The following is an 18,633-nucleotide window of genomic DNA, read 5'->3' as shown; positions in this document are numbered from 1 at the left end:
TGAATATCTATAAATAACTAAACAAGAATTGCTCATTTAAAGCTATTAGATTCAGTATATTGGCAGCTAAATACCGATATTTTTGCTACAGTTTCGTGATGACAGCGGACCCCCCGGACCCCGAGCCGTCCATGATCAACTCCCTCCTGACCCTGGACCTGAGGGCTGACCTTGAGGAACTCTTCTATGAACCAGGTGAGTCAATTTGGTTTTTTAGGGTTCCGTACCTAAAGGGTAAAAACGGGACCCTATTACTAAGACTCCACTGTCCGTCCGTCCGTCCGTCTGTCCCCAGGCTGTATCTCACGAACCGTGATAGCTAGACAGTTGAAATTTTCACAGATGATGTATTTCTGTTGCCGCTATAACAACAAATACTAAAAACAGAATAAAATAAAGATTTAAGTGGGGCTCCCATACAACAAACGTGATTTTTGACCGAAGTTAAGCAACGTCGGGCGGGGTCAGTACTTGGATGGGTGACCGTTTTTTTGTTTGTTTTTTTTGCTTGTTTTGCTCTATTTTTTGTTGATGGTGCGGAACCCTCCGTGCGCGAGTCCGACTCGCACTTGGCCGGTTTTTTTAATACGAGTGCAACGACCACAGCCGTCTCTTCGCAATCCATGTTGATGACTGCGTAGAAAAAGTCATGTTGCTGTCGCTCTCGTGCGCGCATCACGGCGAGGAGGCGACTAATTTGTCGTAAGAGACAAATAAGTCGCCTGGCGACTAAGTTGCCCGTGCGTGCATACCCTTAGCGATTGGCATGGCTACCGGGGCCTGAGTGGTTTCACAGGAATTTTCTTTCGTGAACATTGTAGATCCGGAATGAACTATTTACCGAGGTTTTCTCGAAGGACTGAGAGTTTTTCATAAAAGGAGTGTACAGTTAATTGGGTCAATTTCACCAAACGAGCATTTTTGTCTAATTCCCATGGAATTTTGAAATACCAACATTACACAAAAAAAATATGCTGATAATTTGATAAAAAATATAATAAACATTAATTTTCTTATGGGGTAAAAATATTCATAAAACTATAAAAGTTATTTCAATTTAAAATTTTGGTCAGGGCACGGGAATTAGTGTGTCCATGGGAATTAGATTTTACTAGCACGAAAATTAGAACATGGCACAGGAATTGTTTTCTTAGCTTATTTTGGTAGTTAAAACTATTATTTATGTATATTTTAATCTACAATAATATACTTCAACCATACTGAAGCGGCATCGAACATATTTATCTACTTTAATTTTAGTTTCGGACGACAAATCTACGAAAGTATGATACACTAAAAACTACGTATTTGACTAATAGTTTCCTTGATTTTAATGGCAACTAATCTCTCTTTCTTAGTAAAATATATATATTTCAAAACAATACTTTGAGTAGTTGCGTAAACATGTCCGCCTTACATACAAAACTATTCATTAAAAAGTGTCATTATGTATCTGCATGTAGATAGGTACAAGGTGTATGATCTGCTTTATGGCCGTATAGGAAATGATACTAAGAAATAAATAGGGGCACAGAGAGAAGAAGTTATTGTGTAAGTTAATCTGAAGAAATCGAATATGCTGCCTTCATAAATTCATAACACAAACAATTGTTTAACCACATATGAGGTAAGGTGGGGTAAGACTATCACCGGGGTAAGACTATCACAGACAGACAGACATGACGAATCCATAAGGGTTCCGTTTTTTGCCATTTGGCTACGGAACCCTAATAAGGTATCTAATAGTATTACGGTTTTAATACCCCCCTGGCATTGTCTAAAATAACCGACTTGGTTTCACATTACATCTCAAAACTTTTTTTGTAGTAGAAGAACTGCGTTGCGAGACTTGCATCTTTTTACATGTAATGTTTTTGATAGGATCCCATCTCTTTTTGTAGGCTGTCCTTCTTTTCAGGTAATCAAACCCATACCATACTGATACTATGTATACACATATCATAACTATATACATGTTTATTCATACTCACATCGTACATCGTAGTGTACCTTTACTTTCCCTACTAATTGTAAGAACTAAAAGGTAAATTTGTTATCGCATATATTTCTATAGGATTACAAACTTATTTATGCAGTTATTAAAAAGCTTAAACCTAATTACGTTTCAAATTTGGAACTTGTGGGTATGCTAGAAGTACCTTAGAATAATGATGATCGTGAGTGATTGTGTCAGTAACAAAACTAAGGGATTTTAAAGTGCATTAATTCTTAGATTACATGTTCAAATTAAATGTTATTTTGACCGTGCCACTTTGTTTTGCTCGACTTGGCGGCGGCACTGCCGTGTCCCCAGATCCTTTGTCCTTCCCCGGGCCTCAAACTATCTCCATGCAAAATATCATCAACATGATATTGGTTCAGCGGTTTAAGCGTGACGAGATAACAGACAGACAGACAGAGATACTTTCGCATTTATAATATAGTAAGAATAGGATATATTTAATTTTTCTTGTATTAGAAAAGCTAATTTATAACAACTAATCTATTAAACGAGCAATTCTTGTATATATTTCGGGGATCTCGGAAACGGCTCTAACGATTTCGATGAAATTTTATCATATATGAGGGTTTTCTGGGGTGAAAAATCTATCTAGGTAGGTGTTATCTCTGGGCAAACGCGCATTTTTGAGTTTTTAGGTAGGTAGGTACCTATATGTTTTCCAAGCAAAGCTCGGTCTCCCAGATATTTAAACTTTATACGGCATACGCTGTCAGCTGTCAAATTTACAAAAACAAAACATTGCAAATGTGATTCATTTTGTTTCATGTAACCTTAGGTACAGGTATTATAATATGTAATAATTCCAGAAATAGTTTTATGTTTATATAATATTTTAATGTTATAAATGTTATAATATGATCAATGAATAAGGTAAGGTGGGGCAAGACTAACAGTACAAGGATTCCATACAAGTGATAGTCTTACCCCGGTGTCGTCTTACCCCACCTTACCTTACGTATTAAAATTGCCCGGGTTATTCGGGTCGATCCTGTATGTAAGTACTATAGTACTTATACTAAAAAACTATTCACAGATTTTTGTGCATTCTTTAAGATTTCCTTAAATGTAAAATAGAAAGATATACGTCGTATTATTATTACATATAATATATATTCAATGCCAATATATATAAGTAATAATAATATGACGTAAACATTGCCAATTAACTTACAGTGCCCCCAATAAAAGATTTGTTGACAATATATGTAATACTTTCTAATTCCCGTGCCACTTAATCAGCTGTTTTAGGTAAATTTGTTATGGGAATTAGGGCACGGAAATTAGAATTCGTAATAAAAAAAATCGCCAAAAATTTAAATCGTGTTTGACCAAACTGTTATGTTATCGCTTACATAAAGATACATAAAGGGCTCCTAAATATGACAATTGCTATTGAAAAGCTATGTGGAAAATAAAATTTATAAGGGGCATCGAAATTAGAAAAAAATTGTCGCCCACCCGGATTCCGAAATACTTACGCGATTTGCTCGAACACGCCGCGGCTTGACTTACATCCGCTTGCTTTGAGAGACAGCCGAATACTGCCAGTACAGGTGAGGCGGGACACGAGGCGGTTCAAATACAAACGTCGGCTGTCAGAGCCCTTTGAGTTTTGCCGACGAAATTTTACTCGCGCGCTCGGACAAAATTTAAACATCGATCACGAGTTATTTACCACAATGAAGTTAATAGTATATGTGCTCAGTGATAGTAAATATCATCTAGTTTAAGTATTTGACACTAAATTAGTGATACTAATGTAGAATTTTTCGTAGGATTTTTCATTATGCTCAAAAGTAGATTCCGGACAGGGCACGGGAGTAGTAATTTGAGCCTTTAGGTATTTTTATGTGTACTCTAAAAACCAACTAATCAGTGAATTCATATGGAACTCGGTGTGAAAGTGTGACTTCTTTATGTAAAAAAAATTTGGTAAGTATTGTCTGATGCTAACCCGCGATTTTCATCACGGACAGAAAAAAAAAATCGTGTTCAGAAATTGACCCAATTGTAGATGTAGTGCATAATTTTTTTCCATCGTATTTTTACGGAAACGCACGAATTTGTCTTGCTATTTCAGTCAGTCTCGGTACAATAAGTACCGAGATTGACTGAAGGAGCATGACAAATACGAACGTTTCCGAAAAAATACGATAGAAAACAATAAAATTATGCACTACATCTGTAGCTAGGCGCCGGGCGTCGTCGGACGAATGCTTGTTTGTCATCGCGGTAATACACAATAAGTCAAATAACTTCACGATTTCCGATGCTACTTTATTAATAAATGTATTTAAATAAACGATACAGCTCTTGTTTATTTATTTAGTACCAAGTTTACACGTAAAAGATAAGGACAAAAATACAATCACTACATAATCACTTCACTTTTTTTTTTTATTAGAAAAAGGTAAGCATTTAACCACAATCTCACCTGATGGTAACTTGCCTATGCAGTCTAGGACGGATGGACTTCCAGAAAAATGTAAACATTTAAGCACGCCTGCGGTGGCATGGTTCCATTTTTATCGCCTGTCACTTTCGCACTTGTTAGACCGTGACGTGCGATAAAAATGCGACCGTGCTACCGTTCTGGATTCCAAATGCTTCCTGATCTTCCAGAGAACTTCACGGACACGGTGGAAGATGATAACGCGACCACCACCGCCCCCCCTCCCCCCACCACCCGCCGCCCCGCGCCCCGCCCCGCCAAGCCCCCCCCGGCCCCCAAGTGGGTCATCCCCGTCACCTTCTCTGTGGGGCCCCTGGAGCCGGGGTTCGAGAACTACACCAACATCGGCAGGAATATCACGGATAGCGTGCTGCAGAATGGGACTTGGTGAGTTTCTGAGATGTTTTAACTAGGTATAGCCCGCCCCGCCAAGCCCCCCCCGGCCCCCAAGTGGGTCATCCCCGTCACCTTCTCTGTGGGGCCCCTGGAGCCAGGGTTCGAAAACTACACCAACATCGGCAGGAATATCACGGATAGCGTGCTGCAGAATGGGACTTGGTGAGTTCCTGAGATGTTTTAACTAGGTACCAGGGATGTTGCGGATGCCTTTAAATATTAAAGGCTCACATCCGCGGATGCGGATGTCAAGATTAGGTACTTATAAAACGTCAAATATTACATTTTTAGTATCTTTTTATTTAAAAAAAACGAAACGTTTAGTATTTGAGCAAGAATATAGGTGCGTTATACTCGTACCTATGTAATAAACAGTAACTTGGCAGACTTTTCTGGATCTAGACGATTTCGTTATAGGTAATGACGAAATTACCTAGCACTTACGCCGCCGCTAAGACGTTCCTGTACCGACTTGTTCGACATCCGCATCCGCATAAGCTCCGCATCGATTTTATGCGGATGCGGATGCAGATGCGGATGTTGAAAATAATGCGGCAGTTCCGCGGTTGCGGATGCGGATGTTCGCAACATCCCTGCTAGGTACAGTCAACTGCAGAGATAGGTGACCCCCCCCCTGCATAAAAATTTGTTTACAGTTCACCTCTCTGCAGCTGACTGTACCTAGATCCGAGAACTTCAATGTCATAACGTTGCGTCTCAGTTAATAATGTCGACCACAAACCAGCTTGTATATCTGAATGAAAAATACCTCCAATCCAAACCTTTAACATTTTTACAAACTTTTATTCATCTTGCCCTGATATAGTTATTTGTACAACAAGAGATCAAAGTTTGATATTTCTTCGAGTGCTTATTTTGAGTCCCGTGCAAGCGAAAGATTCTATAATAGATTCACGAGCATAGCGAGTGAATCTAATTTAGAATCTTGAGCGTAGTAAGGGACTCAAAAGCGCACGAGATGTAAATAACTTTGATCTCGTGTAGTTCACAAAACTTTTCACCTCAGCAGTGAGAACATATTAGAGAACCCGAAAAATGTATTCCTTCTTCATCACTTACCTATTCACTCATGTTTTCTTAAGATATACCAACAATTAAGTTTTCACCTCAGCAGCTCGAACAAGGGTACTTTGCTACTTAAAAACAGTGAGCAAAATCGCATCTTGCTCATTTTGTCTCACTCAGTGAGCAAAATGCGATTTTGCTCACTGTTTTTAAGTAGCAAAGTACCCTTGTTCGAGCTGCTGAGGTGAAAAGTATGTTGGCTAGTGTGGGTCAAATCTTGGAATAGTAGTTTGTGTTACAACGGATCTGCTTTTCACATCAACTATGGGGAAAATAAAAAAAAATCTTAGTGTTGACACAATCTGATGCTTAAACAGATTACTTAAGCTAAAAAAAGAATATACAAAAAAAATTTAAAATAGTATGCTAGAACAGAAAAGTGCCACTTTGATCCCTCCTAGCAGGGAAGAAAAAGCTCTTTTCCGAATAGGTGGTGTGAAAAGTAAATTTTACCCACTTGCCCATTTCCGATTGAGCTAAAACTTTGGATACATAGGTAAAACAGATGACAATGCAATAATATAATGACATAGAGCTGATCTGATGATGGAGACAGGAGGTGGCCATGGGAACTCTGTGATAAAACAACGCAAATTAATTGTGTTTGGGGTTGTTAAAATTGTCTCGAAGGTTTTTCGTTGCCTATGGAAACAAAAGTACAGTCACCGATAAAAGCTTATACCAAAAATAAATGATATTTTTACCAGAAACTTATTTTAAGTAGTTCCTCGCAAAGTATAGTATTTTTCATCACACTCGCTCAGTAAATGTGGAATTGCACGCAGGCTTGGCGGGAGTAATAAAAAAAGCGTTTTCCCTAGGGAGTAATGAAGTTTCTAGTACCATAATTTGCAGTTTTTTGTCTTTACACTTAATTTTTGTATCGCAAGCGTGATGAAAAACATTGTGTGTAACTCGGGGCGTAATAATATTGCAAACTCGAGTCTATAAATCTTAACTTACTCTCGTTTGCAATATTTAACTTATGCCCCATGTTGCACAATGTATTATTTTCTATAGGTATGACGTGGGCAACGAAACGAAGTTAACCCACGGCTCGCGCTGGGCGGAGAACGTCACACATTTAATATGGATGAATGAAACTGAAAGTAAGTCAACAGCTTCTACCGACATCTCTCGGATCTCTACTAAAAACTACGCAATTACGATAAAAAAAAATCGAAACGCTTGATAGTACTAAATAAAATTACACGATGTTAAAATCTAAGCTAAGGAATCTTAATATATTCATACCTACTTGTCACTACATAATATAAAACAAAGTCGCTTCCCGCTGTCTGTCTGTCCCTATGTATGTTTAGATCTTTAAAACTACGCAACGGATTTTGATGCGGTTTTTTTAATAAATAAGGTGATTCAAGAGGAAGATTTATGTATAATTTGTTAACCCTTGCGAAGCCGGGGCGGGTCGCTAAGTAATTATTTTAATACATTGTGAATGTGTTAATCATACTAATAAATCTTCACTAAAAGACCAACCCAAAAATTGGAAAAAAATAATTAGCTGTCCTATAGAAAACATTTGATCAGCTGTAATAAATGTTACCTACCTGTCTATTCGCGATATCGCGGTTGGTGCCATACCCATACCTGCGGGCTCAGCACGGCCGTCGTTTTTATCGACTATCACTATGCCCGTCACTTTCGCACTTACATACTTGTTAGAACGTGACAGGCATGGTGATAAACGATAAAAATGCGACCGTGCTACTAGGGCTGGAATAATACCTGTTGTAAAAATGGTTGATTCGCGGAGTATGGCTAAGGGGACTATGGGTTTTTAGGGTTCGAAATGATCCAGATAATTATAGTCTTTTATAAGTTGATAACTATCGCGATAATTATCCGATAATTATCGGATAATTATCTCAGGTATGGATGGTGCTTAATATTTATTTTCTTTGAATTCTTTGATAGTAAAAAATAATGATTGGGGCGTTTTTTTTATATTTTAGGTTTTAAATGTTAGGTTATTATCAAATCGATAATTATTAGGCCTAAAAATCACGATAATTATCAAGATAAGTATAATTGATAATTATCCTTTCGAACACTGGGGTTTTAATTTTTTATACAGCTGTATATTGTTTCGTTTCAGTGTTGGTACCAGATTTGGGCAAGCACAAGTGGGTGCGATACAATGTGGGAGCGAGAGGGCTATACCGAGTCGCGCCACAGAATCCTTCCGCTGGAGAGGTAAGATTATTTACATTTAAATATTGTAAGAAAGTGTGTGTGTGTGTGTGTGTGCCGAGTCATCGGGCGCTTAGAGCTGCGGCCCGCAGTCTGCGCCGGTCCCTCACCGTTAACGCAAGCTCCTGATGATGCTCCTCGGTACGGAGTGAAACATGTCGAGCGTTTTCGACTTAAAATACGTGAGTGACCCGTTTTTAATATATTTAACCTTTTGGACGCCAATGACCGATATATCCGCACCGTAGGTTCAACGCCAAAGACCGATTAATCGGTCACAGACCACAGAGCAACATAGACCTACGTGCATATACATAAAGTTCAATTTCAGTTTTGACACTTCGGTGACGTGGCGTCAGCGTGACAGTTTTTGTGTTTGACACGGCGTCGAAAAGGTTAAAGTGTAAAGGTACGGAATTCCGAACGGTGCGGTTTTTGAAAGCTTTTATTTGACTTGCATTGTTTGTATGTATGTATGTTCGGGTCAAATCTTGCAAGCTACATTTTGTTAGACTCAGTTCCTGATGACAATGCAATATTATGGTATAATCGAGCTGAGATGGACACAGGATGCCATATGAACTTAACTTGTGTTTACGGTTGTTAGGATTGTCTCGACGAGTATGAGTTGCCTCTTGTAAGAAAAGTACAGTCAGCGATAATAGCTTGTATCCAAAATAATATTAGTTATAAACATTGCCAGGCATGGCTCACTCCGCGATTTCGTCGCGTCGCTACAAGTACCTACAAGTACATGCGGCCCACACCAATTTTGGTGTCTAGCCATAGTAGTTGCCGCGCTACGGAACGGACGCCTGCGCCACCTAGCGATCATATCTGGCGTATAGCCGCGTTTTGTTAGAGTGAATCTTCTGTACCTATAATAATAACTCCACATCCGACTTCGGCCACAGCGACTGCTGTCAATTCTTGTAGGTATTTATATATATTTCGGGGATCTCGAAAACGGCTCTAACGATTTCGATGAAATTTGCTATATGGGGGTTTTCGGGGCGCTTATCTCTGGGAAGACGCGCATTTTTGAGTTTCTATATGTTTTCTCTCAGATAGGTATTTAATATTTATTGTGTGACATCCGCAATCCAATCCGCATCGGGCTAGCGTGGGGACTATAGCCCGAGCCCTCTCGCGCATGAGAGGAGGCCTGTGCCCAGCAGTGGGACGTATATAGGCTTAAATTATTATTTGTTATTATTAACCTCTAGCTGCCCAGAGACCTACAAAAAGGTCTCCTGTTCCATTCTAATTTGAACTTTGTGTTGACAAAATAAAATTTAATTTTGCTTGGCAAGGTTTGACGTATGGGTGGCTAGAGGTTATTATTGTGTGACATTGCTCGCAGACGGCGGAGGCGGCGGCCGGCCGCGCGTCTGCGCTGTACCTGGGCGGCGCGCCGGCCGAGCGCGCGCTGCTGTTGGACGACGCTTTCGTGCTGAGCCGCGCGCGCCGCCTGCCCGCCTGTCGCGCCGTCGCGGCCGCAGGTAGACACACCCAGCATCACACATGTTTTTTTTTTTTTTTTACACAAATTAGTCCTTTATAAAGGACAACATCCCAGTGGCCTTTATAAAGGACAACATCCCAGTGGCCTTTATAAAGGACAGCATCCTAGTGGCCTTTATAAAGGACAGCATCCCAGTGGCCTTTATAAAGGCCAGCATCCCAATGACTATAAAGGATAGTATCCCAGTGGCCTTTATAAAGGACTACATCCCAGTGGCCTTTATAAAGGACAATATCCCAGTGGCCTTTATAAAGGACAAAATCCCAGTGGCCTTTATAAAGGACAACATCCCAGTGGCCTTTATAAAGGACAACATTTATTTTTAACGTTTTTGAGCAGGACACGGTTACAAATTCAAAAATATTTTTCTGAGATCTAGAAGGATATCACGGACAGCAGAATTACGTAAAGCGTGCTATCGCAGCTGCAGATAAAAAAATAAAAAAGCGGTCCTAGATTTTTGTTCACTTTTGAAACATTTTATGTGAACTATCACCAGACCTACTAACACTAAACTGATGTACAAATTGAATAGAAAACTTGGGACATTTTCCCAAAATTTTATTTTCAGTAGAAATATGAATAAATATTTTATTTAAAAAGGTACCTACACTTTCTTGTCAAACGGAGCTAATATAGGTCTTCTAGGTAGTCTAGGTAGTATTTTTATTAACATTTAAGTATTAAATCCTGATATTATTTTCCATGTCTTCGGAAAGGTGTTACAGGTAAAAAGGGCACCTCGCATCACTATGTGTTCCAGAATGTGCCTTGTGCCGCAAGCAATAAGCACTAAATTTGCTCACTTGTGGCTTTCTCACTGTAACCTTATTTGCACGTTTAGGCACTTTATTGTACCTAATATAAATTTACTAAAATAATATGTGTAAAACAGATACATTACGACGACAATTGCAACCTTCAGCAATACTAATTAGCTATACTATGAAAATACAATGTGTATCGCCTCACAGGCACTTCATCGTCGTGGTTTACTTTTATTTCTGACTTCTGTTGAATTAGACTTATATCGACCGGGACATGAACCGTGATTACCTTTTGTATTTTATATCGGGAGCTCGAAAACAATACAAATGGTAATCACGGTTCATGTCCCGGTCGATATAAGTCTAATGAAACTAACCGTGAATCATTCAAAACTGTTCTGTTGAATTGACTTGGACTTATATTTAGGTCTGTCATCATCTAGTCCTTACTCGCTCTCCTACACCTTTCACACACACACACACACACACACACACACACACACACACACACACACACACACACACACACACACACACACACACACACACACACACACACATATACACACCCTAAAAGCATACACCTTATCACCCTCTTTCACACATCATTTTAATTAGGTTTAGTTACCGTATGTTACCTACTCTTTTGTAAGCCCCAAGATACAGGCTCAGCCTAGTTTGGTGCTTACCGGACACCTTTGTGATTGCCTACCTATTTTATTATAAATAAATTATTCTTATTCTTATTCTTATTCTTATATATATATTTTAATTTGATTCCATATTCTCCGCAGCCCGCTTAAATAAGGAGACCCACTGGGCCCCGTGGCGTGTGGTCCTCAACCACTTATCCTGGTGGAAAGAGCTGCTTCATCTAACTTCGTCAGGCCCGCCTCTAGCCAAGCTGCTGGTCACCCTACACCCGGATACGGTGACCATATACACCAGCCAGGAGATGGAGACGCTGAATGAAGACCAATTGTAAGTGTTAGTTAATAGTAAAGTGTCATTCTATGGAACTTGCTAACTATGTACCGTAAAATGGGGTGAGTAGGGGCAAAACTGACATTCAAACTTCGATAACATTTTATTTTTACATATCCAAACTGAATGGTGTATGTAATAAGTGTTCCGGACGTTTGTATTTTAGTTTTTATTTTATTTTGGGTAGTTCCATTTCATAACTTTGACGATAGACAGGTAATCCCACCTCACCCCATAGTAGTAATTGGGGTGAGATGGGATTTCATACAAAGGTGATTTTGAAAGATTGATCGATCGTTTTTTTTTTATTATGAGTATTACTATAGCTCCGTTTTAAATTGGAATACGTTATTTTTGTAGCAGTAGCCTTAAAATCCATACTAAGTTGTTTTGTGTAAGATTGTAATTTGTACCTAACATATTGATTAGTGTCATTCACGTCAGACTTTGCTAACGTAGACCTAGACCTTGTATTAAAACTGTTTCTGACAGATGATAACGTAGACCTAGACCTTGTATTAAAACTGTTTCTGACAGATGATAACGTAGACCTAGACCTTGTATTAAAACTGTTTCTGACAGATGATAACGTAGACCTAGGCCTTGTATTAAAACTCTTTCTGACAGATGGCTGAGCGGCGCGCTGCTCACAGCCGGTGTGGAATGGGAAAACGAGCGGGTGACGAAGCAGGCGGTACGCCTGTTCGATTCCTGGCGCAGCGCCAACAAGACCATACCGGAGATATACCAGGAGGTATACCCATATTTCTTATCTGGGCTTTTTCTAAAATAAATATCAAAAACCTGATTCTTTCAAATCTGGACATTCTTGGGCTCATTCTACTCAGAATCGACAGCATTCTCCATCCTTCCATTAAATAAAAACCGGCCAAGTGCGAGTCGGACTCGCGCACGGAGGGTTCCGCACCATCAACAAAAAATAGAGCAAAACAAGCAAAAAACAAGCAAAAAAAACGGTCACCCATCCAAGTACTGCCCCCGCCCGACGTTGCTTAACTTCGGTCAAAAATCACGTTTGTTGTATGGGAGCCCCACTTCAATCTTTATTTTATTCTTTTTTTAGTATTTGTTGTTATAGCGGCAACAGAAATACATCATCTGTGAAAATTTCAACTGTCTAGCTATCACGGTTCGTGAGATACAGCCTGGTGACAGACGGACGGACGGACGGACGGACGGACAGCGGGGTCTTAGTAATGTCCATTCCATTACGTCACGTTTTATTATGAGAAATGTTTTCACTTGTATGGACGTGACGTAGTGGAATGTACAATTTTCATACAATTTTTTGGGTCATATTTTTTTATCATCAGGATTGAATATGCTAGTGATTCTGAGTTGAAAGAACCCAAAAACACCAGGATCTGTGAGAATCGGGTTTTCAATATTTATTTTGGAAAACGCCCGTCTACCACTTAGTTGTCTAAAACAAAAACATGGCCACATTGACGCGTCTTAAATAAAAGTTATAAAAAAACTCCAACGCAATGAAACTATGAACCGATTTTAATAAAACACGTCTAAGAACCAGCGCTAGAAAATCTGCTTCCGAATAAATAAATAAAACCTCATTCAAATCGGTTTACCCGTTTAAAAGCTTCGGTGCCACAGACACGCACATAGCGGTCAAACTTATAACACCCCTCTTTTTGCGTAGAGGGTTAATTCAAGTGTTCAAGTAGTTTATTTGCTACCATGTTGTACATAAGATCATATGAAATAAAAGTTTAAAAAATGAGCCTCGCAAGATAAGATAGTTTATTCCATAACATTTTTACAATCATGTTGGAAATATCAGGTGAAATTTAACTTACGAGCAAGGGCATAGCAACTCTTATAAGTAACTTAAACTTAAATTAATGGGCCTATTTTAGATTTGAGCTAGTTTTTAATTTCTTTTAGTAATACACTGTATATATCTTGTTTGTAAATAAATTATTATTTCATGGTTTTTTTACACTACTTATTTAATTAATTAAACATCGAACGGAATTAATTAACAAATGTCATGTACAGGCTGCCTTCACAGCGGGCGTGCGCACATACGGCCTCGTCGGCTGGCAGACCTGCTGGAAGGCACTAACAGCATCCTACGCGGCCCCGCGTCCTTTATATAGCCACCGCGCGCTGCTAGCCGCGCTAGCGTCGCCGAAGGACGACTGGTTGTTCTACAGGTACGACACACGGCCTTGTAGGTTAGCAGATACGTTAGGCTCTAACAGCATCCTACGCGGCCCCGCGTCCTTTATATAGCCACCGGGCGCTGCTAGCTGCATTGGCTTTGCCGATGGACGGCTGTTCTTCAGGTAGGACACTAGGCTTTGTAGGAGATAGGTATGATGAAAGGCAATCAGGAATGTTGCGGATGCCGATTTTTTGACATCCGCGGATGCGGATTTTTAAAGGCTCACATCCGCGGATGCGGATGCGGATGCGGATGTCAAGATAGTACCATAAAAAACGTCAAATATTACATTTTAGTAATTTTTATTTCAAAAAACCGGCCAGGTGCGAGTCGGATTCTCGTTCCAAGGGTTCCGTACATTAAGTTCCACTCACGCTTGACTGCTAATTTCTAATAGGTTTTTTTGGCTAATGACTAAATTACCTAGTAGTCTAGCACTTACGCCGATGCTAAGACGTTCCTGTACCGACATGTTACACATCCGCATCCGCATCGATTTTATGCGGATGCGGATGCAGATACGGATGTTGAAAATAATGCGGAAGTTCCGCGGTTGCGGATGCGGATGCGGATATTCGCAACATCCCTGAAGGCAATAACGGAATTCAACTTTCCGCCGTATTCTTTGCACAGACGTTGTATCCAAGTAAAATGAGTAATAGGGTATTTTCCTACTAGTCAAATCAGTTTCTTTTTTAGAACTGTCAAAACAAATATTAGCAAATCGCTAATATGGAATTTATATGAAATATTACATCGTGACGTGACGGTCAACTCACCTACTTTATATATTTCAATCCGATTTATTAAATAGAACTTGTGTTTAAAAATAACTGCTACCTATCTATGTTTTTCTAGTAATTATCTGATGCTTTATTTCATGCACGGTGTACAATATTTTATATATAGTCAAACACCCTATATTAAGGAAGATTAAACGCTTATACGAAAAAAAGACGGGTTATTTTTCGCAGTTTTCATACTGATCCTGAAACTACTTTGGTTATAGCTTAGAACGTGTTTTCTTCAGTTTGTCAATAGATGTCTCTATTTTAAGTGAATTCCTGTGTCTGCAGATTTGCGTTCACCGCGCTGTCACCAGAGGCGCAACGTGGCCGTGAGTGGAAGCAATGGATCACAGCACTCTGCGCAGCCGCTTGCAGGTAATACATTTTTAGGGTTCCGTACCTTAAAAGGAAAAAAACTGAACCCTAATAGGATCACTCGTCTGTCTGTCCGTCCGTCTGTCACAGCCTATTTTCTCCGAAACTGCTGGACCAATTAAGTTGAAATTTGGCACACATATGTAAGTTTGTGACCCAAAGATGGACGTGTAACGTAAATAATGAATTTTAAATATGGAGGCCATTTTTGGGGGGTAAATGAGATAATTAAAAAATAAAGTTTTTCAAACTATATCGTGTTGCATATCAAATGAAAGAGCTCATTGTAAGGATCTCAAATATATTTTATTTATAATTTTAGGATTAATAGTTTAGCAGTTATTCAAGAAAATAGACAAAAAATGACCATTCCCCCTCTTTACCTCAGAAACTACTGGGTCTAAAATTTTGAAAAAAATACACAAAATAGTTCTTTACTTATAGATGGCAGGAAAACCTATTAAAAATGTGCAGTCAAGCGTGAGTCGGACTTAATGTACGGAACCCTTGGAACGCGAGTCCGACTCGCACTTGGCCGGTTTTTTACTACATATTAGAAGTATTCGAACAAAACAAATTATTTTCAGATAATATTCAAATTTGTTTTGATTTCAAGTAGAAAAGCTACTACATATATAGATTATAAACTGAAATAAATGTCATATACTAAGAAAAAGTGACCAAGGCCTCCAGTGCCCCAGGCTGGAATGGAATCACCTGAGATGATCCAGTTAGAAGGTCGAACCATACTGCTCTACCTTAAGCCGGCCACACACACTAGGTTATAACCGATGGTTATGCTTGCACAGTTTACTTGTGCAGGCATAACTGAACGTGTGTATGACATGACTCCTTGCCTGCGCAAGCAAACTCCTTGCCTGCGCAAGCAAAATTGAAAATATCAAAATTTATATTTTTTGCCTGTCGGTTGTGCTTGCGCACTTCGCTTGCGCAGGCATAACTGAACGTGTGTGGCTGGCAGGCTTGATAGGCTTCAGTTATCCAGTGATTGCCGAGGGGATAGGTCGCAAGTCACTGTGCAACAATGTCGTCTCGCAAACGAAATGCAATTGTAGAGGATTTTTAGTAGATTTTTAGGGTTCCGTAACCAAAGGGTAAAACGGGACCCTATTACTAAGACTCCACTGTCCGTCCGTCCGTCTGTCACTAGGCTGTATCTCATGAACTATGCTAGTTAGACTGTTGAAATGTTCACAGATGATCTATTTCTGTTGCCTCTAGTACAACAAATACTAAAAAACCGGCCAAGTGCGAGTCGGAGTGGGGCTCCCATGATTTTTTTCCGTTTTTATAGATAATGGTACGGTACCCTTCGTGCGCGAGTCCCACTCTCACTTGGCCAGTTTTATTATTTTTTAAGTGTGGAGTGGATTCATGGTTTGTATGCGTGTATGGCTGACGAAATATAAGCCTAATAGCGCTATTGCGTCTACGTCAACCACCGCTACCGGTGCCATGATGGTTTGAACTGAGAGTTTGTGCAGGTTTGTCGTTACGTGTGTGTGCCCTATGGAACTCGGTCGTGCCTGTTGGTTTTGCTTGCACAAGCAAAACCGACACGCAAAACCTAGTGTGTGTGGCCAGCTTTAGGGGTGGCCTTCAGTAAGAAGTGCATATACTTGGAAAAATTCGATCTGTGTCGCCACAGACAACATACTATACTTACTTTATGGTGACAGCGAAAAAGTGACCAGACCAAGGTTGCGGTCTGGTACGCCCGTCTATTAGTGTTATAAATTATCTCAGAGATGGTATCTTTGTTATTTTCGGTTATATTTTTGTCACCTCGTTGGCCTCGGCTGGGCGGAGCTGGAGGAGGCCGCGCTGGACCGCGAACAATGGAAATCCCTTCTGAGAGCCCTATGTCCCTGATGAGGGATTACAGGATATATATACAGAGTGCTTCCTGTAACAGGAGCAATAAATTAAACTGTAGGCTGTACTCCTCAAACTGACCGACATTTGTTCAGCAACTTTTAAAAATAACTCAGGTTTTGATTTTTATTACACTTTAAAGTTTATTCTAAGACGCAATGTATTGCAAATTTTGTTATGTTTAAAGCGTGACAAGCAACGTCAAACACACTGATGTCAGCGTACATTGAAGGCAATATTTATTTTGTATGAAAAAGAGGAAGTCTAAAGGATTCATAATTTTTAAAAGTTGCTGAATAAATGTTGGTCAGTTTGAGGAGTACAGCCTACAGTTTAATTTATTGCTCCTGTTACAGGAAGCACCCTGTATATTGGGGGGACATCTTACACAGATCAACCTAGCCCCAAACTAAGCAAAGCTTGTACTATGGGTGCTAGGCGACGATATACATACTTATATAGATAAATACATACTTATATACAAAGAAAACATCCATGACTCCGGAACAAATATTAGTGTTCATCACACAAATAAATGCCCTTACCGGGATTCGAACCCAGGACCATCCGCTTAGCAGGCAGGGTCACTACCCACTAGGCCAGACCGGTCGTCAATACCATCATCATCATCATCATATTTTTGCCACTAGATGGCGCGGCGCGGCTCACACGTGGCGCGTGCTGCGCGCTGCGCCCGCGCCGCCGCCGCCCGCGCTTCTCGCCGCCGCGCGCTGCCTGCACCAACCACACGACTATTACCGGGTAAGTGCTGACTAAGCGCCACTTGCACCATTTCACTAACCCGGTGTTAACCGGTTAAATCAAGAGTTACCATGGTTACCAGTACAATTTGACATTAGGTTAACGGTTTAACCGCTTAACCCTGGGTTAGTGGGATGGTGCAAGTGGGCTTTAGTGTAAGGCCTGAGTGGACGCTCTTGTTGTGCGGGGCGGGGCGTGCGGCGTGCATGTTAAACAAACGCGCACGTATAGGAGCGGCCTTAGTGCACGCTGCTCGCATCACGCGTGAGCACACAGCCACGCTGCACGCGTCGCCGAGCGAGCCTCCACTCAGCCCTTACACTAATACAGAGCAGGGATGTTGTGGATGCGGATTTTTAAAGGCTCACAACCGCGGACGCGGATGTCAAGATGGGTACATAAAAAACGTCAAATATTAGTAATTTTTATTTCAATAAACCGGCCAAGTGCGAGTCGGACTCGCGTTCTAATGTTCCGTACATTAAGTCCTAATCACGCTTGACTGCTCATTTCTAATAGGTTTTTTTGGCTAATGACTAACCTAGCAGTCTAGCACTTACGCCGATGCTAAGACGTTCCTGTACCGACCTGTTCCATATCCGCATCCGCATAAGCTCCGCATCGATTTTATGCGGATGCGGATGCAGATGCGGATGTTGAAAATAATGCGGAAGTTCCGCGGTTGCGGATGCGGATGTTCGCAACATCCCTGGGCCAGACCGGTCGTCAAATACACAATAATAATAACAATAACACAAATTTGTCTATTTCAGTTCAAAGATCTATTCGGCGAGCTAAGGGGAGCGGTGGGCGCGTTGGACACCATAGCTTTAAACGCAGCATGGGTAGCTCTAGCCGACACGGACCTGCAGCGGTATTTCACCGCTGTCAAACCGTAGGTCACAACACAACTGTCATGTGGAATACTCTACACCTCTGACCCTAGACATAGAGAAAAAAATACATAGAGTGCTCACTCCATACATCAGTTTTAGTACCAAAAAGACTATTAGCATCTAGCATCGAGTAGCGGAACTATCAGTACTGCTACTTGACAATAGATGTAGCACCGACCGGAAAGTCTTATGCTGTTGAGATAAGACTTTCCTGTCGGTGCTACATCTATTGTCAAGTAGCAGTACTGATAGTTCCGCTACTC

At 40.4% G+C, this 18,633-nt stretch overlaps 1 protein-coding gene across 1 annotated transcript in view; it reads left to right on the top strand.

Moving 5' to 3' along the window:
* The window catches only part of LOC134660026 (uncharacterized), a 54,568-nt gene extending 36,195 nt beyond the window's left edge, over positions 1 to 18,373 (top strand). The window contains exons 17-27 of the mRNA XM_063515725.1: positions 92 to 195; positions 4,646 to 4,862; positions 6,978 to 7,066; positions 8,077 to 8,174; positions 9,535 to 9,673; positions 11,258 to 11,444; positions 12,075 to 12,201; positions 13,485 to 13,642; positions 14,730 to 14,816; positions 17,363 to 17,474; positions 18,248 to 18,373. Of these exons, the coding sequence (XP_063371795.1) occupies positions 92 to 195; positions 4,646 to 4,862; positions 6,978 to 7,066; positions 8,077 to 8,174; positions 9,535 to 9,673; positions 11,258 to 11,444; positions 12,075 to 12,201; positions 13,485 to 13,642; positions 14,730 to 14,816; positions 17,363 to 17,474; positions 18,248 to 18,373 (1,444 nt within the window). The remainder of the gene's footprint in view (positions 1 to 91; positions 196 to 4,645; positions 4,863 to 6,977; positions 7,067 to 8,076; positions 8,175 to 9,534; positions 9,674 to 11,257; positions 11,445 to 12,074; positions 12,202 to 13,484; positions 13,643 to 14,729; positions 14,817 to 17,362; positions 17,475 to 18,247) is intronic.
* The last annotated feature ends 260 nt before the right edge of the window (positions 18,374 to 18,633 follow it).

This window comes from Cydia amplana, chromosome 26, assembly GCF_948474715.1.
Source record: "Cydia amplana chromosome 26, ilCydAmpl1.1, whole genome shotgun sequence".
Taxonomy (NCBI): Eukaryota; Metazoa; Arthropoda; class Insecta; order Lepidoptera; family Tortricidae; genus Cydia; species Cydia amplana.
Note: the sequence above shows the minus strand (reverse complement) of the source record. Positions and strands in the feature narration are given on the sequence as shown.